The sequence below is a fragment of the Larus michahellis genome, chromosome 1 (genome assembly GCF_964199755.1).
Source record: "Larus michahellis chromosome 1, bLarMic1.1, whole genome shotgun sequence".
In the NCBI taxonomy this organism is placed as follows: Eukaryota; Metazoa; Chordata; class Aves; order Charadriiformes; family Laridae; genus Larus; species Larus michahellis.
The window spans coordinates 59,524,728-59,546,769 of record NC_133896.1 but is presented as its reverse complement, the minus strand read 5'-3'; the positions used below and the strand labels follow the sequence as shown (position 1 = coordinate 59,546,769).

At 46.1% G+C, this 22,042-nt stretch overlaps 1 protein-coding gene across 6 annotated transcripts in view; it reads left to right on the top strand.

The window, feature by feature from the left end:
- ABTB3 (ankyrin repeat and BTB domain containing 3) overlaps positions 1-22,042 on the top strand; it is a 181,804-nt gene that overhangs the window by 117,919 nt on the left and 41,843 nt on the right. For all 6 annotated transcript variants that reach the window (XM_074580674.1, XM_074580693.1, XM_074580665.1 and 3 more), the window contains exons 3-4: positions 1,376-1,580; positions 13,413-13,565. In XM_074580674.1, coding sequence (XP_074436775.1) covers positions 1,376-1,580; positions 13,413-13,565 — 358 coding nt within the window. The remainder of the gene's footprint in view (positions 1-1,375; positions 1,581-13,412; positions 13,566-22,042) is intronic.

Below are 22,042 nucleotides of genomic sequence, written 5' to 3'. Positions count from 1 at the left end.
GTGGGACTTTGCAAAAAAACCTGTACTCTGCCTTGCCCACAGTCAAAATGGTTCTCCTTTAAGTTTGCTCAGGAGTTCATTATTCAGCTTTCCCCCCACGCCAGATTTTGTTTTATGTGCCTACGTTGGTGTACATTTCCAACTTCTCCTTCCAAGTTTTAGTGCTCAGTGGTTGCTCGGGAAAAGCAAATAAGAGAGAGCGTGTGACTTCTTCTTAACAGTGGAAAATTATGTCCTCTTTTCCTCATCACTCACTTTTGTATAACTTAAGAATGACCCAAAGGGCTCTCGCTCGGATTTTCATTTAAAACAAACCATCTGATTTGATCTGAGATCATTATTTCCCCCTAAAGCTCTCTCAGAGTGATTTGAACCTGTGAAAACAGGCAGTTTATAACCGCAGTTGTTTCCCTGCCTTTGATAGAGTGGTCACTAGTCAACAAACGTAAAATTCACTGCCTCGGAGGGAGATGCTTTAGTTAATTAGTTACAATCAGTACTGTGCTAAGTGACTCACTGCTGCTTGCCCATATATTTGCCTGCTAATCTCGCTTGCTGGCTTTTCTGATCCCGGTCCATATATTGCGGCTGATTTCCCATAACTGCCCTGCGAGGAAGCGACGAGAACCACGTTGTCGCAGGGAAGACGAGGAGCATCTTTCTCTTGGGCCATTTTCTCTGCCCTGGAAACCTGAGGGGCTGGGTGAGAAACTTCACAGGTTTTGCTCTTCTGCTAACGTGAAGTTTTCCAGGCCTAGCCTGGGCTTACAAATTGTAATTTGTAGTTGTGCATTTCTGATACTGTCTTTTCGCAATTTTTTTCCCCCCTCTTTCTTCATCCATGTGTCCCTTCGCACGCTCCCGCAGTGCTCTGTGCATTATCTGACTGCCTCCTTCCTCGTTGCAAGGGACTGCCTTTCCCTGCCCATCTCTGCCCAGGAGGAATGGCATTTGGTGCCACTCTGCATCATCCGCACTAGTCGTTTTTGGGACCGTGGGGTTTCGGCAGCCTCCAAGGACTGCCTATAGGTAGCTGTGCCCCCAGCCCCAGTGTACTGGCTCTTATGGTGGTGCTGAGATGGGCCAGCCTGACGTGGCTGACCCACCATATTTGCAGAATTCCATCTCCCCCAGGCTGTCGGGGGCTTGTCTGCAGCCCAGGTATGTCACACCACGCTGCGTGAACCACCAGGCAAAGTCCGATCTGGCGATCAGCAGTGCACAGGATCCTCTCCTACCCTTTACTGTTTGCACATGGCAAGGTCAACTGGAAGGAAAAATCGACCTGGCACGCCTTTTGGTTTTTGGTTTGAAAAACTGTGGGGAGAGGCAGCCGTAAAGCCTGGCATTCACCCAGCTTTTGCTTTTTTTCCAGGCGACCTGGTGTCTCGAGCGATGCACCACCTCCAGCCCCTCAACGCCAAGCAGCACGGGAACGGGACGCCGATGCACCAGAAGCAGGGATCGCTCTACTGGGAGCCGGAGGCTCTGTACACCCTCTGCTACTTCATGCACTGTCCGCAGATGGAGTGGGAAAACCCCAACGTGGAGCCGTCAAAAGTCACGCTGCAAACCGAGAGGTAAGAGCCGCTGCACAGTGCTTAATGTCGTGGTGAAGACGTTTCATTAATAAATCAGCCTATCTGGCTAATTGCTAATTACAGCTTGCGCGTGAGAGGCTGCGGAGCAGTCTGGTTTGGTTTAGGATCACCTCTTTGAAATCCGTGTCTCTCGCCGAAGCGCTGCGTGGCTGACCCAATATATATCAAAAGTGACACCCAGTGGCTACATACAGCAAATTGGTTCCAGATGTGCACTTGGGAGAGATTTCCTTTTCCTTTCGTTGTTGCTCAGCTATTCTGTGTTTTGGAAAAGAAAATGAGAACTTCTATTTCTGGCCTAGCAGGTTCGGGTTTAAATGTGTTTTTTCTGCACATTAATAGGGCTCGACAGCTGTGATTGGGGAAGTGGAAAATGAATAGAGTAGTGTGTAGAAAGGAAAGGTCATTAAAGATGCTGGGCTCCAGCCGTGCCGAGTATCTGGGCACAGGAGTAACCTCAGGGCTGCCCCGGATGGCGACATGACAGGCACCGTCTGTGCTGCTGTTGTCCCCCCTGCTGGGAATGGCCAGGGCAATGGGGGGAACACCTGGGGCCCTGTCGCCATAAGGTGAGAAGGAGACACCACTGAAGCTGGTGATGGGGTCACCAAATGCCCGTTGGCAGGCAGGGTGCCCAGCACAGGGCAGCTCTGCAGAAAGCAACCAGAACAGCTTGCTGGCCAAGAAAATAAAGCCATCTCCTGTCAAAAGGCCAGTGAACCCTCTAGTAACACAAGCCTCCACTTGTGCGCTGGGGCACGCTGTGCTGTTTTCTTGCCACGCTTCTCACCAACCCTAAACCACGCTTCCCCAGTACGGACATGAGTGGAGCGGCTGGTGCTTGGAAAGCACTGGGTATTCATTTTTTGGATGGGTATCATGGATGCAAACGCAAGCTCCTTTTCCAAGCTGGGCTCCACATTTACATCCCAATGTATATATCACGCTGTATGCATGAGCCAACTCTGATTTGCACATGTGCCCCGAGAGCTGCACGTACAGGGCTTGGTTATTGTTTCAGTATGAGGTCTGCATCTCAACAGCAGCATTTGAGAATCTCATCGTATGTGTAATTGTAAACGGTGTATGACATGGTATCTTCATTGAAATAATTTTGTATCAATTCATAGAAAAGCATACAAGATGAAACTCTGGCATTAATGATGTTGCTGGGAATTTTGCCATTTGCCTTTGGATGGCATTTTGTTTCTTTTCAAGTTTGGGTCGCTCCATGAGCATGTTTGTCGCTTTTTGGTCTATTGTTTCCCAAGTATGAAAAAAAAGAAAAAAAGAAGGGAAATGACAAGAATCCAGAATTTGCTAATTTTTCTAAATTATTTTTAATTTCATGACTTGTCAGCCAGCCTCGTTATTGCAGAAGGCCTAACTCGTCTCCAGGAGTGGTTCGTATGCACAAAACATAACTAAAATTAGAAAACACCGTCACCTGATCTCTAGTCCTCATCTGTGGGAGTAATGCCACTGGAACCAGTGGGAATATAAAAGTGAATAATGCTGAGGCTTTGGTTTTCTAAGATTTCTGCAGAGTTCCCCGTGGAAAGTGAAAAAGGCAGGGATATTTGAAAAATCACTTTTAGAATTTGCTCTAATAGGTTTTCCTTTCTCTGAGGTCGCCTTAATATGTGTTCTCTTCATTAGAGTAGTCAAAACGCTGATCATTTAAAGTGATTGTTCTTCATTGCTTTATTTTGAATACTCCGTCTGGCAAGACGTCTTCCTTTGGCAGGCCAGTTTAACAACTGCGGTGTGCGGTTAGGGCCAGAGCAAGTACTCGGCGTTATTGCCAAGAGCTTGTGGTCACTTTTGGAAGGAGCAGATACTCCTCCTGTTGCCTAATCAAACATGCGTTAGTACTTAGTGCTGGAGTGGGAGCGATGCAGGGTTAAGCATGAGCCCGCATATTTCCATAGGGTTGTGCTCTGGAGCTTCCCCAGCTGGATGTAACCGTCGTGGGCTGCTCAGAAAGGAGACCGGTGAAGCTGACTTCTCCTTAGCGCTCTGAGGAGCCTTCCTACCTATTTCCTTTTTTACGTGCAAGCATGCTTTGTGGTCCATGACTTGCTTCTGGTGGTTTCGGTTTCCATGATGGGTTTTTGTGTGTTGCGAGGGAGTGGGTTTGTTAAACATGACATTTTTATATGCAGGATCTTGGCAAAGCTTTGTGCCTTATCTACATGCCTTATTCCCTCTTTTCATCTCTGGCTGCGACAATCACTTTTATGTTGGAAGAAGCCCAGAAGGAGGCAAGGAGGTCCAGGCATCTTTCCCTGTCCTTGGCCTCTCTGTGTCCCTGCTGGTGCAGAGAAGCCAGGACTGCATGGATCTGGCTGTAGACAGTATTTCCATGAAAGAGGTGTTGTCCTTGGCTACTTGGCTACCATCTTGGCATCCTCCTCCCTGACCATCCATGCCCAGGGTGGAGGGGGTTGCGGGATGTGGCCAGAGAGCTCCCCCTGGCACTTGTAGGGCTCGGTGGCCCCGTGAAAGCTGCTCCATTCCTTCCCACTCATCTCCAGCCCACCTGGATTCCGGCTCTGAACCAGGTTGAATTAAGGAGCCACAAAGGCTCTGCACCTCCATCTGCGGAGGCTGGATACGGGAGGGAATCTGAAGCCTAATCCACACAACCGGTGTGATGGCAGACCTGCCTGGCTTAGCACTTTCTAGCATGGAAAGCGCTACCTCCCTCAAAGTCTTGGGGGACGCTTAAAATGGGATGTTTACCTTTGAATAAATCCGGTGCTTTGTTTCTAGGGACTATTTTCTAGGCAGTGTTTCTCTGTGTGTGCTCTTCATGGAGGTAAAGAAACGAGAAAGCGGTGTGTTTTTAATAGTGTTTGTCTTTACATAAAATAAAAGGGGAAAATGATTATACAGCGAGGCTTTTGCAGGGGGGCTGCTTTCATGGGAGGGGTGGTGGAAAGTGGCCAGGGTTGCTCAGAAAACCTGGAAAAGATTCCCCACTTCCTAAATGGCAGCAAACCCAAGCATAAGGTGGATGTGTGACCCCTTCCCACCCCAAATTCGTATTCTTCTTTCAATCTGGTCACTTTGGAAGACATCCTGTAATTTTTTGGCTGTGTTGTTGGCCCCAACAGAAGCCAGCCCTGCTGAGGTGGGCCATCTAATGGCCCCGGGTACCACGTAGATGGCTATTTTGGCAGATATGGAGGTACAGGAGGGGAGGTCAAACCTGTGTGTGGGGTCCCCCTTCCCTAATGCACCCAGCCAGGACGCGATGGAAACATCTGTCTTGTGCCGGGTGTTGCCTATGAAAGCAGTGCTCCTCCAGTGCCTCCACCTGCAGGCAGCTGCAGATTATTTAGGTTTGTTCATTCTTTTGCTTGCCCAGGAATTAAAAAAAAAAGAAGAAATTGTAGATGAGACCACTGTTACCAAGATTTCTTTCTTGCTTGCCGCTTCTGGTTTAATAAAAGGATCTGTCCCATGGTTGTGTTTTGCTTCTCAGCCTCTATAATGCTTCCAAAATTATTGCAAGTAATTTCTTAAGCACCGGAAAGCGCAGAATCTGTAGTTGCAGATTTGTGTGATGGTTTTTTCCTTAAGTGGTTCCTCAGCCACTTTTATCCACAGCTGTATTGACAAAGTCCTCATTACTTCCTAACTCTCCATGTTCCCCATTAACAACTCATTGAGAAGCGGCTGCTCAGCAGCTCAGCCCGTCCAGAACCACCCATTAATTCTGCTCCCACGGCAGCAAAGTTCCTTCTCCAGCATTTCCTCTGCTGCTCCGTCTTGGAGGAGCATTAACTCCCTGTACTACCCGGCAGCCTTTAGCTTTTCCCCTCGAGTCTTAATTGAGTTGATGGATACGTGTCTGGTTTTAACCTTCTTTTCACTTTCCTTCACTACTTTTCTCTGTATGTGGAACAATCCCATAGGAAGCTCCCGTGGGCTATTGCTTGCTTTTTATTTTTCTGCCTGCCTTGCACACGCACACGCAAAATATTCAGGTACCCCGCACATTCACACACATACAAATTGTAGCCTGTCGTCATTTTTTGATTAACCGGAAGGGTTTGGGTTATCATCTGAATTTTGTTTCATGCTTTGGATAGTTATTAGTGTACCTGGCTAATTAATGTGATACAACCGTCTTAATGAGAAGAATGTTCCACTGCTATAAAATAACCTGAACTCATCCGAAGCACCTTCGTAACTGGTACAGCTGTGTCTGTTCTACAGATTATACCCGTAGAACAATTTTGGTAAGAAGGTGACCAGGGAAATGTCCCTGATTTAAATTATTACATGGTACAAACTCCATGGGTAGGGCAGTCTCCAGCAAAGGCCAGAACAGAGTGGAGGGATTGGTGGGGAATGCTGATGAAGAGCAGGTAAAGCGCCAGCACTGGGAATGTGGAAGTCCTGCTATGAAATGTATTCACCTTGCAATGTATATCTGAAGATGTCATTATATATGCTTAATGTGCCAGTATGGCATAGCCCTGTGTAACCCTACATCGTTTTATTCACTACTTAGTTGAAAACTTCAGATGGTAAAACCGTGGCCTCACTGAACTCAAAGTTAACATCAGGGTTGATTTTGCTCAGAGCCTCTAAAAAGAAACTCCAAATCTATCCTTACGTAAATCCTCTAGATTTGCATCCTAAATATAAAACTTCCCACTTTTAAAAAGTCCCTTCAGAGGTGGTATCAGCAGCTGCCTGCAGCATGTGAGATTGCACATGTTACAAGAAATAGTTCAGGCAGTATTTGTAGCTGGGCTGTCAGACGGTACATCCTTGCTGGGCTGGGGCTGTATTCTACATCTAATTTATCAAGCTAGACTTATGCTGTGCATGGGATGGCTATAGGGGTTTTTTTAAATAGAGAAAATTGCGTGCAGCACTGCGAGAACAGTGCGTTACCCGGGCTGTTCTGCACCGTGCTCCCAGCGCTGGCATCTCTTCAGGGATTTACGCCACAGCCAGTCATCTCAAACCTGGTGTCAAAGCTGCCTGTGAAATATTTCTCCGTTATGGTTGCTGGCCGAGTCATCACTTCGACTCGGTTGCGTTTCAAGTCTCAGCCATTGATGTTTTTAACGCAGGAGAGGCAACAGGGATGGCGCATTCAAATACTGGATGCAAACTCAAAAACTGACTTTCAGATATCCTTGTGCGGACTCTGGAGCACTGATGTCTTGGTACACGAAAGCCTGAGGGTAAACCCTCCCTCTTCTTAGGCCCTTCTCACTGAGGCTTGTGTGAGAGCAAGGAGAATTGATCCTTCAGCCTGAACAAAATGTGGAATTGGCTTTTTCAGAGGCTGGTTGCCTGGGTGCCCCTTAGCTGGGCTTCTGGGGTGGTGGAGGAGCTGCCTAGCGTGGGAGAGCTGCGTGGGCTCGTGTGGTGCATCAGTCAGCGCTGCTGGGTCCCTGGGCAGGAGCGGGGCTGGCAGCCTTCTGAAGGCATCTGAAGGTATTTTCTTGCCAGGAAAACAAGTAGCTTATGGTGTAAATATAAAACTCTAGTTTCGCAGCCCAGAAACCCATCTGAAATGTTTGTTAAACATTGGAAAAAACATGCTTTTCTATCCTCTAGTAATGTTTAAAAAGACTAGCATCTCATATGTCGTTTCATCATATGTTGTAAAGGACTGTCAGAACGGAGAATGCTTTTCAATTCATACTCTGGGATTTTCTTTAAAAACCACCCATGAAAATGCAGACATAAAACCAAACAAATGAAAAGAGGTTTTCATAATGTTAAAGTTGCTGACTCATATCTGCAAGCAGAAACATCTCCCTATCTTTGTCTCATAGGCTTTTCCTTGCAAAAGTACAGCCTTCTGCTTCTCAGAAGCGCTGTTAACTCTAAAATTGCAAAAGCAATGGGTAAAACAGCAGTGACCTGCGTGGAGCACTTTGTCTGCCATTGCCGTGCAGGTCTGCCATCACCACTCCTTGGCTGGAGCGAGTGAAGAACTCGGCACCTACCACAACAGCATCCTCCTCAGTAGCTAAAGGATCCTGCAAACAGAAGTCATCCAAAGCAATTGTGATAACTGAACCATAAAGAAAGTGTTAAAGTTAAAGCAAGGTCAGGTCTGTGCAGCTGTGTACACTTCACAGCTGGTGAAACTGAGGGAGGGACAGTGTGAGGTGGCTGTGGGAAATAAATCTGAATAGGATTAGCCCTCAGGAATTTCTACGTTCCCATCCTGAAGCAGACCCTCAAGCCAGTCCTCTCTGTAGTGGATGATTTAATATATGCAGTGAGTGTGTGCCTGTGGCCTGCTCAGCACCTGAAGAAGAGCACTGTGAAGTGCCCCTGCAAATAGAGAGGCTGCTGTGCTGCACTTGAAACGATGATTTATTTTCTTTGAGCGCTGTGATTATTTGGGGAAATTTCTCGTGCATGCTTGATGAGCTCCTGGACCTGGAGCGTGCTGCAGGCTCTGCTGTGAACGACGGGCTAGTGGCCTGTCCAGGGTTTGAGAACCACCGGTGGTGGAGAAGGACGGAGCCTGGGTGAGGAGCATTCAGAGGTGATGAGCATGCCACCAGGAAGGCAATTTAACTCTGCACACCAGAGAAGGTGACAGGCAATAGTCCTTCCTTTGGGACTCTCATTGCTTGGCAAAAATGATAAGGGAGTCGCCCACCAGAGGAGAGCTCGAGAGGAGTCACCACCATAACAGTGGGAACTGGGAGAGGGTGAGACAGGACACTGCTTTCCTGGCAGGCGGGACCTGCCAAAAAGGTGGATTTCTCTCTGCAAGGGAGAGGGAGTGACTGGGGAGAGGAAGAACTGCTTAACCTGCTGGGAAATCAAGAAAAAGAGGGGATGTGCGCGTGTGTATGGCAGCCCTGCTCTTGAAGGACTGGGCAGCAAGGTGGACCATGAAGTGACAGTCAGTGGGCAGCAGGGAGTCTGCACCCTGCGAACGTGGAAGGGACAGAGAAAAACCAGGGCCAGGGGTTACTGTGAGCTGGGATCTGTGGGAGTGCTGGCCCTAGTCCTTTGCAGCTCTGGTGTCGCAGCAGGTGGCATCCGGAAAGGAGCTTCATAGATCTCCTCACAGACCCACACAAAAATAATGCAGCATCCTATTGCATTTTACAGTGCACATTTCTCGTGCTCTTTGGTCCGACGATCCCTCCTGTTTTATACAGGTATACTGGCACTGGTTACAATAATAATAATAATGATGATGATGATGATGATGAAGAAAAAACCCGAGGTATTGCATGTGCATGATAGGATTTTTAATATCTCTGTGTGCCAGCAAACCGAGGATGGGCAGCCCAGGACTGCTGTGTGTGTCTCTGGAGGAGTGTGGGTTTGGGGCAAAAAGTGGCATCAGTGGAGCAAGTTATGCCTTACATTTGGGTGCCCCCAATAACATTTACTTTCCTGATGAGCCATTTTGTAATTTGAAGTGCCCCAGAGACATCAACCCCACAAAAAAAATGAGAGAGGTTTGAGGTCTGATTGGACAGAGGGGTCATTGGCCCCATCCGGAGGGAGGGTGCCGGGGAGAGGCATGGGTGGATGCTGCTGGGGAGCTGCCACGTCTGAGGTTAATGTGGAGAAGGATGTGTGATATCTGGAATGGGAGAGGAAGGCGGGTGGTTGTCCCTCATGGCAGGGGGGAGCCAGCTGGGTATTGCCTGCAAATGTCTGCAAGGCACAGGAGCTCATGAGTCCCTGAGCCATCCCAAAATAGCTGCAGGAGGGGCACTGGGTGGCAGAAGGGGATGGGGAGGGATGCTCCACTGAGGGAGGAACTGGAAATGTGAGGGTTTGTGGGGCTCTGATAATTCCCCTTTGTGTTGAAGTAGGGGACCCAGGGACGCAGGGCATAGAATCGTAGAATCATATGCTCGGAGAGGAGCTGGTTGTCCCCTTGCCAAGGACCAGGGAGACAGTGCCCAGAAGGGTCCAGCCCTTTGCAATCTGCTTTTTGTTGGCTTCTCCCATCCCCCTCCCACCTCCCAGCTCTTTTGGTGGGATGGGGATTGCTCTGTGCAGAGACCTCTCCCTGCATCCCCATCTGGCATGTTTTTTGCCTTAGATGACAGTTGAGGAAAATACAAGCCTGTGCCAAAATCCATCCTTTATTTGGGACATTGCTTAAGCTCATGCTTAACTTTGAACTGCAGTGAATTAAAGAGGATGGGAGCCATGTGTTTAAAGTTAAGCACGGGTACAAAGATAGGCTGGAGGAGGAGATCAGAGGGCTCGCCTGCCTGCACCCCTGAAAGATGCTTCTGCTGCAGTTGCGCTGCTCCCGACTTTCCACGTTGTGTGGGCAGAGTCAAGCCCAGCACATTCCTACTGTGGTTAGATTAATTTAATTAAGGCATGTGCTTCCAAAACATATAACTAGATGACGTACCTGCTATGTGTCCACCCTAGAACACAGAAGTACCAAACTCTCCTGGTTATTGCCTGCCTTTGTACAGCAGAGATAAATCAATGCATACACCAATGATATGATGCATTTGGTTTTGCACGGTGTCATTTGAAAAGTGAAATATATCTTGCTGATGTCATGCTGTCTTGTGGGTTGTCACCTCCCTATAACTTTGTGTTCCTCTTTCTCTTTTGGCACACAAACAATATTAAAAAAAAATATATCTCCTTCACGTGATGCATTGACTCTCGAAGGGTATTTTTAACCTATTGTTCTCAACCATATTTGGTTCTCTTCTCAAAATACAAATTCCCTGACATGCTCGGATATGCAGTGATTGGGGTTTTTTTTTGCCTTGCAAAAAGGAATGTAATATATTCTGAGCAAGCTCCATGTCCTCATGTATGGACTGAAATTGGGCTTTAGAGAAAATCCCTCCGCTTCTGCTGAACACCAGTTCTCTTCCCTTTTGGGATTTATTGCAACAAATAGCCACGTTCATTTCTATTTCTCTGTTGAAGTTTGCAAGACCAGGAAACGAGAAAAAAAAAAAAAGGCAATTTTATAGTGCAATTATCACAGTTCCTGTAAATAATTTTACTTGCTCTGCTCCTTACTGTGGTGGGGCACATTTTCTGCTGGGTGAGTTTCTGACCTGCATGAAAGAGGAGAAGGAAGTGTGATGCCCCAAGTCCTCTCTTCAGCCACGGCCCTCTGCTCTTCTGTTCTCCCAGCAGATGTTATAGGTAGGCTCCATACAATCCTATCTTCATTCCTCTGATCCAGACCACGTTTGCTCCTGCAAACCATAACCCTTCTAGAATGGAGTTTCCCTTTAATTGTTTTCCTACCACCAAGTTTCGTGGGTAACTGTATGCGTTTTGACACTTCCAGTGCGATTTGCAGCTCCCTTTCTGCTGTTTGCTCAGCAAGTGATAAAAACAACTCCCACTGATCACTTGTCCCCAGCTACTTAACGCTGCAATAGAGGGTCCCTTCTGCTCTGAGGACATGTGTCACAGGTGACCCGGGAAGCAGGTACACCCCGGCTTCTCCCCTCCTCCCCTGACTGCCGCCACCATCACGACAAATGAGCTGGGTTATGGAAATCATTTTGTGGGAGCTGTGGGAGAAGATGTTCTGTCTGTTCCTTATCTGCCTCCTTACGTGGCTGTGGTGGGTCAGGGGAGAGCAAAAAGCCTTGGAAACAAATGCAGGCTGGTCTTGAGGTGACGGCGATGTGTTTGAGTGGAATAAGGATGAAAGTGGCAAGTCGGCCAAAGATGTCATATTTCAAAAGGAGGTTGTTCATTTAAGCAAGCGGCTGTGAGATTTGGGAACCCGACGTCCCAGGGAAAGTTCGTGGCCTCGGGGCTTCTCTGTCCTTCGGCGCTTGTGAAATATCTCATCCCTCCTCAAGAATGTTAATATCAGAGCTATGTAAAGTCAAGTCTTCAAAAGAGAAATAAATGGCATAAAGAGCTATAAATAGGAAAAGGATATTCTAGAATCAACATCTTCTTAAATCATTTTTCTCAGGGTAGATCCTTTTGGGGTAAAGTTATATATTTAAAATGTAAAGTATTTGCCTACTGGGCCCCTGATCCAGCCTTTTTTTTTTTTTTTTTTTTCCCTTTTCTCCTCTCCATGCAAAGGGATCGCAGAAGGAAAGGCAAGTAAGGGAAAACTATATTGAATGAGAAGGAGCAGGAGAAGGGAAGAGAGCAAAAGTAGGGGATGATGCTGCACTAATAGGAACATTTCCAGTATTAGAATGATGTACTGAGCTAATAAACAAAGGGAATATGCAGTTAACAGGAGGGGAAAGGGAGCCACGTAGGAAATGAAACAAAAGAAAAAAGGTTCAGAAGAAGAAGGTAAGAGCAGGTTAATTACAGACATTCCTTGAGGGCAGTAGTCATTTACAAGTTTCATCTCTTTTTTTCTCTCTTTTTTAATATTATAGCAGTCTCTGTTAAAATCCCTTAGCCATGGTATCTACTTCACAGTGTGGATGAAACAGTTTTCATTATGTCTGAATAGTTTTCAGCAGTCGTGACTAAATACAGGACTTTCAGCGTAGTTTTCAAGTAGCTCTTGGACAGATTTGGTATTTTTTAATGATTTTTACAATTTTTGGAATTTTAAAGTATATTTTTATAAAGGGGGATTTCTTCTACCCTTCCTCATCCCTTCCCCACACAGACTTTGTCTCCCACGTACAGCCGCAGAGGAGACACCCATTTTTGACACCCCAGCCAGGTGACGAAGCGGGCATGAAAACCTGTTTGGGATGGGAGGGCAGTTGCTGCAGCCTGTGTCGCTCTGGGGATTTTTTCCACCGTGACCTAACAGGCAGCGACCTTCCAAGATACTCAGCTGCAGAGATTTATTTACTTTTTTAACTCCAAACTAGGACTTGAAGCTATGGTTCTCATCTAAGGTTTGGTATTTCTCTCTTAGTTCCCCAAATAATTTTTAGCGTAGGTGGGGCTAACTGTATGCTGGGTCCTTCACGTAAGGCATGGTCATCTCCTGCTAGGACACCGGGCTGTCCGGGTCTTGTGGAGTGAAGGACCATGTCTCTGATAGCGTCCATGCTTTGCTCAAGTAGGGGTTCTCTTACAGAGTCCCACCGTCCACTGTGGGGGTTGGTATTGTGTATTTTGACTCAAGTGGCAGAACAGCTGGTACCCAAAGGTGTGACGGTTTGATACAAGCAACAGTAGGCTTAAAAGTGAAATGAAAGCGTCTGGCTTCTGATGCTGCTCACCGATAACCTCCACAATACAGCAGGATCAGCTGTAAACGTCCCCACTTTCAGCGCTGAGCACAAGTCACGCACTGTATTGTCGGGAGATGCTGGAGACTTCCTCATGCATCCCCTCTCCATCCCTGGCATCTTGGGGTGGGGGCATCCCCTCTCTTTGCCCTGTTTCATTCTCCCATCCCCATTGCAAAGTGGCTGGGGAGCGTACCCAGCCCGGTGCGTCAGCCAGAGCAGGACGTGGTCCTGTGCCAGGCTCCTGCCCTCTTTTCGGGATACTCCGTGCAAAGGATGAAAGGGGGAGGGAGGGCTTGCCAGGCGGGTGGACTGACCTCACAAGAGCCCCGTAAATGAGTGTGGCTCATAAATCTCACTCTTTGAATAATCCTGCTCCAGAGACAGGGTGAGGCATCTTGATTTAGACCTGCTTGAAATTTGCTGAGCTGGTTTGCTCTCCCATGCTTTCGTTTTGCTTGTTTCCTTCTCCCTCTGTGTGTGTGTGTGTGTGTGTGTGTGTGTGTATTCTCACACATATATACACATGCACACACACACGCACACCCCCCCGCTTTCTCTCCCTCTACCTGTTATTTTGATGGTAGTGTACTGTAGCATTCATGTCTGTGTGCTTTCCCAGGCCGTTCATTGTGCTGCCTCCCCTGATGGAGTGGATACGGGTTGCCGTGGCTCACGCGGGGCACCGTCGCAGTTTCTCGGTGGACAGCGATGACGTACGGCAGGCGGCGAGGCTCTTGCTGCCGGGAGTTGACTGCGAACCTCGACAGTTAAAGTAAGTCCACAAAGAAAATCGGCGGCTTTGTGCAAAACGTGTCTCTCTTTCCCAGTGACGGCGAGCGAGTGAGCGAGCGAGCAGGCAGGCAGAGGGCTCTGTTACTGCCTTTGAGAGGTGCATGGATGCTCTGGCTCGTCGCCGTGTGCGTCGCAAAATCGGCTCCTGGTATTTGCTCACATCCGTGGATAAGCCGGTTGCATGGTAATGGGTGCCTGAATATCTCACAGCTGGATCGAGCCCGTAATCTGCACATATGGTTGTCTTTTTTTTCTCTTACTGTTAGGTTCTGCTTGCTAATGAGGGGCTGAAATCTTCTGCTAATTGTCTGCTTCATGTTGCTTCGCTATAAAATACCGAAATGTAATTGGCAGGGCTGCAGATATTTTTCAGGGCTTTGTTTTCAGCATTAATGCTTAAAGGGCACATTTAAACTTATAGGTAAGACTACCTCTTGCAGTAAAATTGTATTTTTCATGCTAATGTCGGTTCAAATTAGTTGTAAATGTCAGCCTAGATAATTTGACTGATTCGTGTATCAGATGTGACCTTTTGGTTTTGTAATGAAGTCTTCAAGTATTTATTGCCAGGATATGTTTTTAGTGTCTGTTTTGCCTTATTATTATGTTCATGTATAAAAGCATGATCTAGGGCTCTTCTAGAGTCAAGAATATATTTGGTTTTGATTTTCATATGAAAAGGCATTCTGAACCTGCCAAAGTAGAAATTACTCACTGTTACTGCTTCACAAATTTGTACATAAAACCCAATTTTCAGCAGTTTGCCTCTTTATACAGCAGTAGGTGCATTCTTTCCTGCAACGCAGAAAGCAGAGGGATGATCTACATGATTAGCTGTGACAACCTGCATCGGAGCAGCTGCCTTCGGTTGTCTCTGGCCTTGACATGCTCTTTCACCACAGAGTATAATACTTTACTTTGAGATCTGCATAGGCTTTTTATAGTCGCAGCTATTGAATATTTAATTGAAGAAATATGTTGAATTTCAGAACCGAAATCTTGAGCGTTTCAGATTTCAAATCTTAGCTGTAATTGCTTCCCTTTGGTGTGACCATCTTGGCCCTCATTTCCAGAAGTACAGCATTCGGCATCCTTACTGAAATGTCAAAACTTATAGATACTATGCACTTTCTGAAGACCTAGCACTTGGTTTTGCAAAGGCAGAATTAATTTAATACCTCTTCCAGTATTTAGGTAGGATTGCAAATCGGGTAATAATGTTTCTACTCTATGTCCTCTGTCATAAAATTTAAGGTAGATACAGTTAATTATCTGTGGATTAAAAACTCACAATATACCATTCTTAAAGTTGTATTTCATCCGTGTATGTGTATATATATATATGTATGTATATATAAAATGCTGTCAACTGTTAGACAATTTTCCAGGAGTTTCAAAATCATTTGAAGTTGGGGACAGTTGTATTACGCTGCAGAAGAATGTATTAATTATGAGGAAGAAATCAGCACTTAAAGTTGCCAACAGGAATTAATTTCATAACGAATAGAAGTGCTTGCTGTTGTCCTGCTTGTCTTGCAAGTTGGAAGGAGCCTGAAGAGCGCAGACTGGGTTTAATTAGGTGGGAATGAAAAGAGAAATCATTCCTGAGACAAATTTTGGATTTTAGGGAGACCAGCCCTTATTGCTGGTGTGCCCTTGTTTGACTGCAGGGGCCCAATTCACCCACTGATGTCCCAAAGTGACAATCTCACTCTGCTGTGCTGGCAGAGGTCTGGAGTAAGTGTCCGTATACTTTGGGTTTATTTTAAGGTCTGTGCGTACTGCCGGTGTAGTGCAGCAGGTTCTTTGTGTAGCTGCAGATCAGGCCCTGTCTGCCTGTAATCCTGAGATCAAAGGAAAGACCGAGCTTTTCTGAAGAATAACGTGAGGCATCAGGATGTTAATTTGAAACCTTGCAGCTTGTAATTTTTTATTTGTATTCAGTGCAGACCCTCAGCACTTCTCATTTCCACTAAGTCAAGCACCAACCTTTCGTGCCTCCCCATTAGGGAGGGAGTGTTTCCAACTATCAACTCTTCAGCAAGCATCAATTCCATAAATGCAAACGCTGGGAGGGGTGGAAAAATCCAACAACTTTGCAGGGGATGGCTTTTTAAATAAGCTGTGTGACGGATGACAGCTGGAGGATTTTAAATGCAGTTAGCTTGATATATTTTGTGACTTTTATAGAAATGGCTTAATAAGTAGAACCTTGAAAGTGGTTCAATTTCTAGGCTTTTCTTAGCATTCTTCTTTAGTGTCTAAAATACAGAGCCCTGAACCCAAAAGTTCCCATGGTCCCATGTGATATTGCATCATTCCACGGTGTTGATTCACAACCTGTCATTGCAAACTCATAGAGCAAAATCAGCTTCCACGCTGGAAAAATGCACGTACAGGGAGAGGGGGAGAGAGAGAGAGACTGGCAGGATCTCAAAGGCTATGAAGTTCAGGATCAGTTCGGATAAAAACCAAATGTTCATTCTTATCTGAACTACAGCATGGAGGTCTCCCAGCAGATTCGTCTGACACTTCCCAGCACAATCACATACTCCAGCAGTGAGGTTCCCGATACGTGGCTTTGTAAATCATCTCTGCTTTCTTCCTGCCTTTCATTCGAATACTTCCTCTCTTTCTGCCGCCTTCTGATCCTTTTTTAAAAATCCTCTGCCTTAATTTCTTGCAATGTTTTCATCTCCTGAAAGAGGAGCTGCTCTTGCTCCGGGTAGAGGAGTGAGGGAAGCTGGAATCAGGCAGGAGCCGCCTGTCTCCTTCCTAATCTCTTCTCATTTTACAGCAGCAGACATGCCAGAAAGTTTCTTCCCTTTCCCCAGCCTTGGGAGGTGAGCAGGGATGGAAATGTTTGCCTTCCCCCAGGAGTGGAATCTTTAAATAGAGCAGTTGTCTCCACCTTTTGCAAGGAGGTAGGTTTCCTTGATGGATCGACTGCTGGATGCACGACAGAGAGCTGAGACGAAAGTCCGAGTTGTGTCCAAAATACTCTTTGTCATAGTGGGAGACCAGGCTTAAATAAAGCCCCACCTGTGCCCAGGCCCTCTTGGACCACCTGAGGCTGCTGGATGTAGTCAGTAGAGAACTTTGTGCAAAGTAGCTCTCTGCTGGCCTAAATCTGGTGAAGCTGGATGCTCCGCTGCCTGCTCTAGACTTTTTATTAATGGAGGCATCAGGGATGAAAGGAATTTGTTGCCAGAAAGGGGCATGGTGGTAGCAGCTGTGTTGGACCTGCTCCTCTCCTGCAATAAGGTAACGTGGCTTTTTAGTCTGCACTGGGTCTGGCTGGAAACAGCTGCCTGGTTTTGGCTGCTCCTCATCGTCATGTCTGCAAGGGGTACCTTTCCACTTGCTCCACCTAAACACAAGAAGCTCTTTCCATGTCTCCCTCCATTCCGCGGGACATTTTTTTAAAAGAAAAAAAAAAAGACAAACCCAATGTGTTAGGCATGTGCTGGCGAGGATTGCTCATGGATGACCACATCTGGGGACTGGAGGCTGACGGCAGAGAAACAGAGCAAGGGAGGAGCATCCTGTATTGCTCAGCACAAAGGCGGCCGTGCTTTTTATCAGGGTCGGTGGCTTCATTTCTGCTTGCAATATATCGTGGCAGTCCTGGAGGGTGTAAAGATGCTGGAACAAACTGACCCGAGAGAGGTGGTAATATCATGTAGGGGACCGTTACAGGGTCATTTCTGCACCTGACTGGATAAAGGGCTATTTTCTGGCCAGTCAGAGGTTAAAAGAAAGATATAGTCTGGAGTGCAAGTGTGTGTGCAGGCATGCATGTTCAGTCTGATATCCAGAAACAGCAAACATTGAAGAAAAATCCACAGGCCTGAGTGCAATTCCCCTCTACAAAGGGCTATTCCTATATGTTATTTGAAATATTTTCTTCTACCTTCAGCATTGCCTCAGACCTTTTAGATTCCAAGCCATCCGCTTTCTGGCTCCTCTGGGGAAAACTGCTTTTGGCAGGTGTTTTTGGGCTTGGCAAGCAGCTCTCTCGCCCCGGAGAAGGGCTCTGTGCTCTGCTGAAGGGAATCGGGTGGGCAGCGTCTTCACTACTGGTGCTTCCAGTGGCGCAGAGGGAGGTATTTCAGGAGATCCCAGCTTGCACTGTCCAAGGATGAGGTTCTGGCTCCTGACCCCCAAAAAGTCCCAGCTGGACATCGAACCCACAGCTTGGCTGGAGAAGGAATGCCCTGCAGGGTTGCTGACCTAGCCCATGTCACGTCCAAGGGACCTTCCTGGTGCCTGAATGAAGAGGAACACCAAATGTAGCCTCATGGCACTGGGATCCTACATATGTGTAGCCCGAGAGGCTGGGTGTTTCTCTGCAGCCACAGGGAGGTGTCTGGAAGACCTCTCACACTCATTAGTGCCCTGTCCCCTTGCCCAGCAGGCTGCGAAGCTCCTGGCTGGGATTTGGAGAAGAAGCAGAGTTTAGTCACCTTGAGGAGTGTTTTCTTCTTATCCATAGATGAAACAGCTCGTGCCTTCCTCTTGTACAGTGGAGAAGTGAGATTGCTCCCTGAGGCATTCATTACCATCCAGCACGGGCCACAGCTGCTTCACTGGAGGCAAATGTTGGCAGGAGGAGCCCAGGACAATTCTGTAAAGAGGTCTAAAGTCCTTTTTGGCAGCTGTACCCAAAGGGCAGCGACGGGAAAATGCATTTTTGCCATCAGACCCCTCATGGGTGGACTCCCACAGGGGTCTGTTTTCTTCTTGCCCCATCCCATATTGATGTGCAGCCTGTGGGGACCACACCAGCTCACCCCACCAGGGTGCTGGTGAGAGGCGTTGCAGTCCCTTGTGTGCGGTCCCTGGTTAGTGGGGGGATGCTGGAGGACAGAGCTAGGCAATGGGATTTGCATGCCGATTCCACTGGTGCGCCCAGAGACCCACCCTTACATTCCAGTCAAATGTAGTTGGAGGTGGCAGCATCGCTGGTGAGAGCAGGAGCCAGCACAACAGGGCTTGTGCCTGTGCACAGATGGAGAGCCAGGATAACTCGATCCCTTTCAGTTGCTCGCTCATACCCTTCGGCAGCATTTCTGAGTTGTGGCTGAGTTCCCTGCGGGTGCTGGGCTCACGTATAGTGAATGCAGCAAATACCCCTTTTCTTCTCTGACTGGCTGTGAGTCTGAGTCCTATCTCTGCTCCTGACCATAGACGTTACACATTTTTCTTCTCTCTTCCAGGAGTACAGAGGGGAAATTAGTATCTATAAGTGCTGGCCTTGAGACAGCACCTGTGAAAGGTGTGCACCAGTGCCAACAGAGGCCATCACCCGAGAACTTAAGTGTATACTTTGTCTCTGGTTTTGGGAAGAAAATCCCAGGGGAAAAAGAAAAATAAATAATAGCAACAAGGTTATGAAAATGGAAAAACTGTAATCAAAAGGAGAGCAAATTATGCAGCTTAATGCACTCAAATTGGGGTGACCAGAAAACCTCTATCCCAGCGAAAAGAAAGAGATGCCTCACGAAATCAAAGGGTCAGAGGGAAATATTTTTAACAAAGCCCGGAGTGGTGCTGTAACTCGAAGGATTAATAACAGTAATGCCCAGCTTTTGAAAAGGATGAAAAACGATCCGAGGAAAATTCCAGACTGTTAGTGCAGGGTCTTTGAATGTTTTTTCAAGCAAAGACTGATTAAAGACGTGTTGTTGAGGGGAAAATGGGATAAAATGTGACACAGATTTTCTAAAGATACATCATGCCAGACTAATCTAATAACTTTTTGATAAGATAACTGATTTTCTACCCCAAGGAAATTCAGTAGATTTCATCTATTTGGACTTGAGTGAACGATTTGATGCAGTCCATGCAGGGAACTATTTGTTAAGCTGGATAAGATGGGGATTAGTAAAGGAATTGGAAAGTGAGCAGGGGCTGGTTTCAAGAGAGGTGGCAAGAGCTGGGTTGGATGCGGTGGGGTTACAAGCGGAGATCTTCAGCTCTCCATCTGAAAAACTGGTCTTTAATTTTCAGAAAGGGTTTTGGCACAAATCTTAGCAGTGTGTTCGTGAAGTTAAAATTTGCTGATGCCACGATGGCTGAGAGGCATTGTCCTGACAGAGGAAGTTTGGGAAATCATCCAGGAAAAAGTGGATGACCTTGAGGGACAAAAGAAATGGGATGAAATGCAGTTTTCCACAAATGGAAGGCAAACACATGGAGATTAATTAGAAAAAGGCATACTGCAGTGTATATGTAACATATACACTATATATGCAGTATAATATATACTATATTGGGAGCTGGGTATTGGAAAGGTGATGGTGAAGACCGTAGAGCAGGATTTCATCTCAGAATGATTATAAACCACAAAAGTGGATTTTTCCTCAGCTGTGAAGAAAGCAAATGCATTTTGGGGATGCAACGGGAGAAGTATTTCCAGTAGAAGCAGGAAAATATTGGTGCCTCTGTACATGAAAGCGGTAGGAAGTGATGTGGAATCGCAAATCCTCTGTCCGGGTCAAGAAAATATTCACATTGGAGCAGGTACAGAGAAACGGGCTGGGGTGATTTGAGTTTTGACAAAATGTTCTTGTAGAGGAAGACTAGAAGAAAGGGGCTCATTCAGCTGAGCGAGGTGGGTGCTGAGGGAACGTGTGACTCTTTTCTAGAAATACATCAGGAGTAAACAGTGTGGAAGGAAAAATACACTCTATTTAAAGTGCAGCTTGAACGCAGGAATATGTAGATATTAGGTCATGAGTAAATTCAAACTGAAAGTGTAGATGATGCAAACCTTGCTGCAGCATAGGACTGGTTTATTAACCCTCCGGTCCCATATGCTCCTGCAGCCGCTGCCCTGTCGCAGCCTCACCCAGGGCTCCGAGTTGCATTTACAGCTCTGATCCAGAAAGGTCTCCGGGCAAGTGCAGTGTCTGAGTGCCTTTGAAAACTTGTCTTTAATTGAAATTCAGTCATAATTTCCAATTAGCCTTTGCCTGAAAATAGCTAAGTCTACTTTTCTGTCTGGGACCATCCCTCTTAATGAAGGCTCTCTAGGAAAACAGCGTTATCTGCCTCAAGACTGCAGCTTATTTAACATGGGAGCATCCTTGGCTCGTTGTAGAGAGTTTTCTTAAGACTGTGGAAAGGGAAAAATACAGCAACATAAAGGAAATACGTGCTATTTTGTTCTTTCCGAGCAGTCTGTACCATTTTCCGTGTCATCTTAATACTATACCACACATAAGTAGTTCTAACTTGAAAGTGAAAAGAGGAAGAGTTGCATTTAATGTTTTATTTATGGAAATCCTGTGCTTGTACTAGAGCATGAAAATATAAATAGACTTTACTAAATAGAGATTTGAAGGCAGAAAAATATTTCCACGGCTCTTCACTCTGTCTTAAAATGCATTGGGTAAGGTGCTGAGCTTCTGGAGAGGCAGAGCAGAAAATTCTGAAGAAATTCTGCTATTTAGTTAGACAGCAGATGCCTTTCAGTAGGGACGGTTGGTGTTTGCCTAGCTCCTTGAATGTCCTTGTCCTTCCCACAAATTTTCACTAATCCTTTAACACCAGCCGTGGCTATTGCCGTAATTAGACACAAAAATGCCAAACCAGTGAGCAGCAGCAAACAAGCTACTCGACAAAATCCATCGGTCCCTTGGGGCAGATGGTGCCAGTGGATGAAGGAGGTTTTATTACTTAAAAGGTAGAGCATGGGTTTCCTGAGGTGAATCTCAACCTCTCCTGCCAGCGGGCTGCTTGAAGACAACAGTAATAAAAAAAATTATTGAAGGGGAGGACCTTGCCCTTGTGTTCTGCTTCACTTTTAGGGCAGAACACGCTTCTGTTTTTACAGGCTTTAGGATCCATCGTTCTTGGGTTTTTCCCATTGCAAGCAAGTTCATTGCTATTTCATATGATCTGTCTCTATACACATTCCTGAATATAATAATCAGGATACAGATAACATATCGTCTTCCACTCTTTAGTGAAGACTTGTGCTATCTATTTTAATCTATTGAAAGATCAATCTGTACCCAAATTTTTCTATGATATGTTGGCCTTGTTCAAAATCTGGTTAGATTCAATTTTGAACATGGTTCCTGGCCTATATACATGGGACTGTAATATTAAGAGTGTTTTGAAATTTAGATTTGGGTCTTGATTTTATAGTCACATCACTTTTTAAATGTATTTTCCAGTATCTGTAACCAATTTAGTCCCAGGCCTTTGACAAGAATAAGAGTTGGCTAATAAATATCCCCAGTATTTTTATTTTTTGGTCTTAATTTGGCTCCTGATTAAAGTAAATGGAGATATTTTATGTCTGCCTTAAAAAGTAGTGCTCTTCATCGCTTTGATCAACGTGTTTGTGCTTCTGTTTCTCTCCAAAACTGAAAATGCAAATAATTGTCTCAATATAGTATTTATATTGCAGTCCTATTAATATCAGCATCGTAGTCCCTTTTAAAG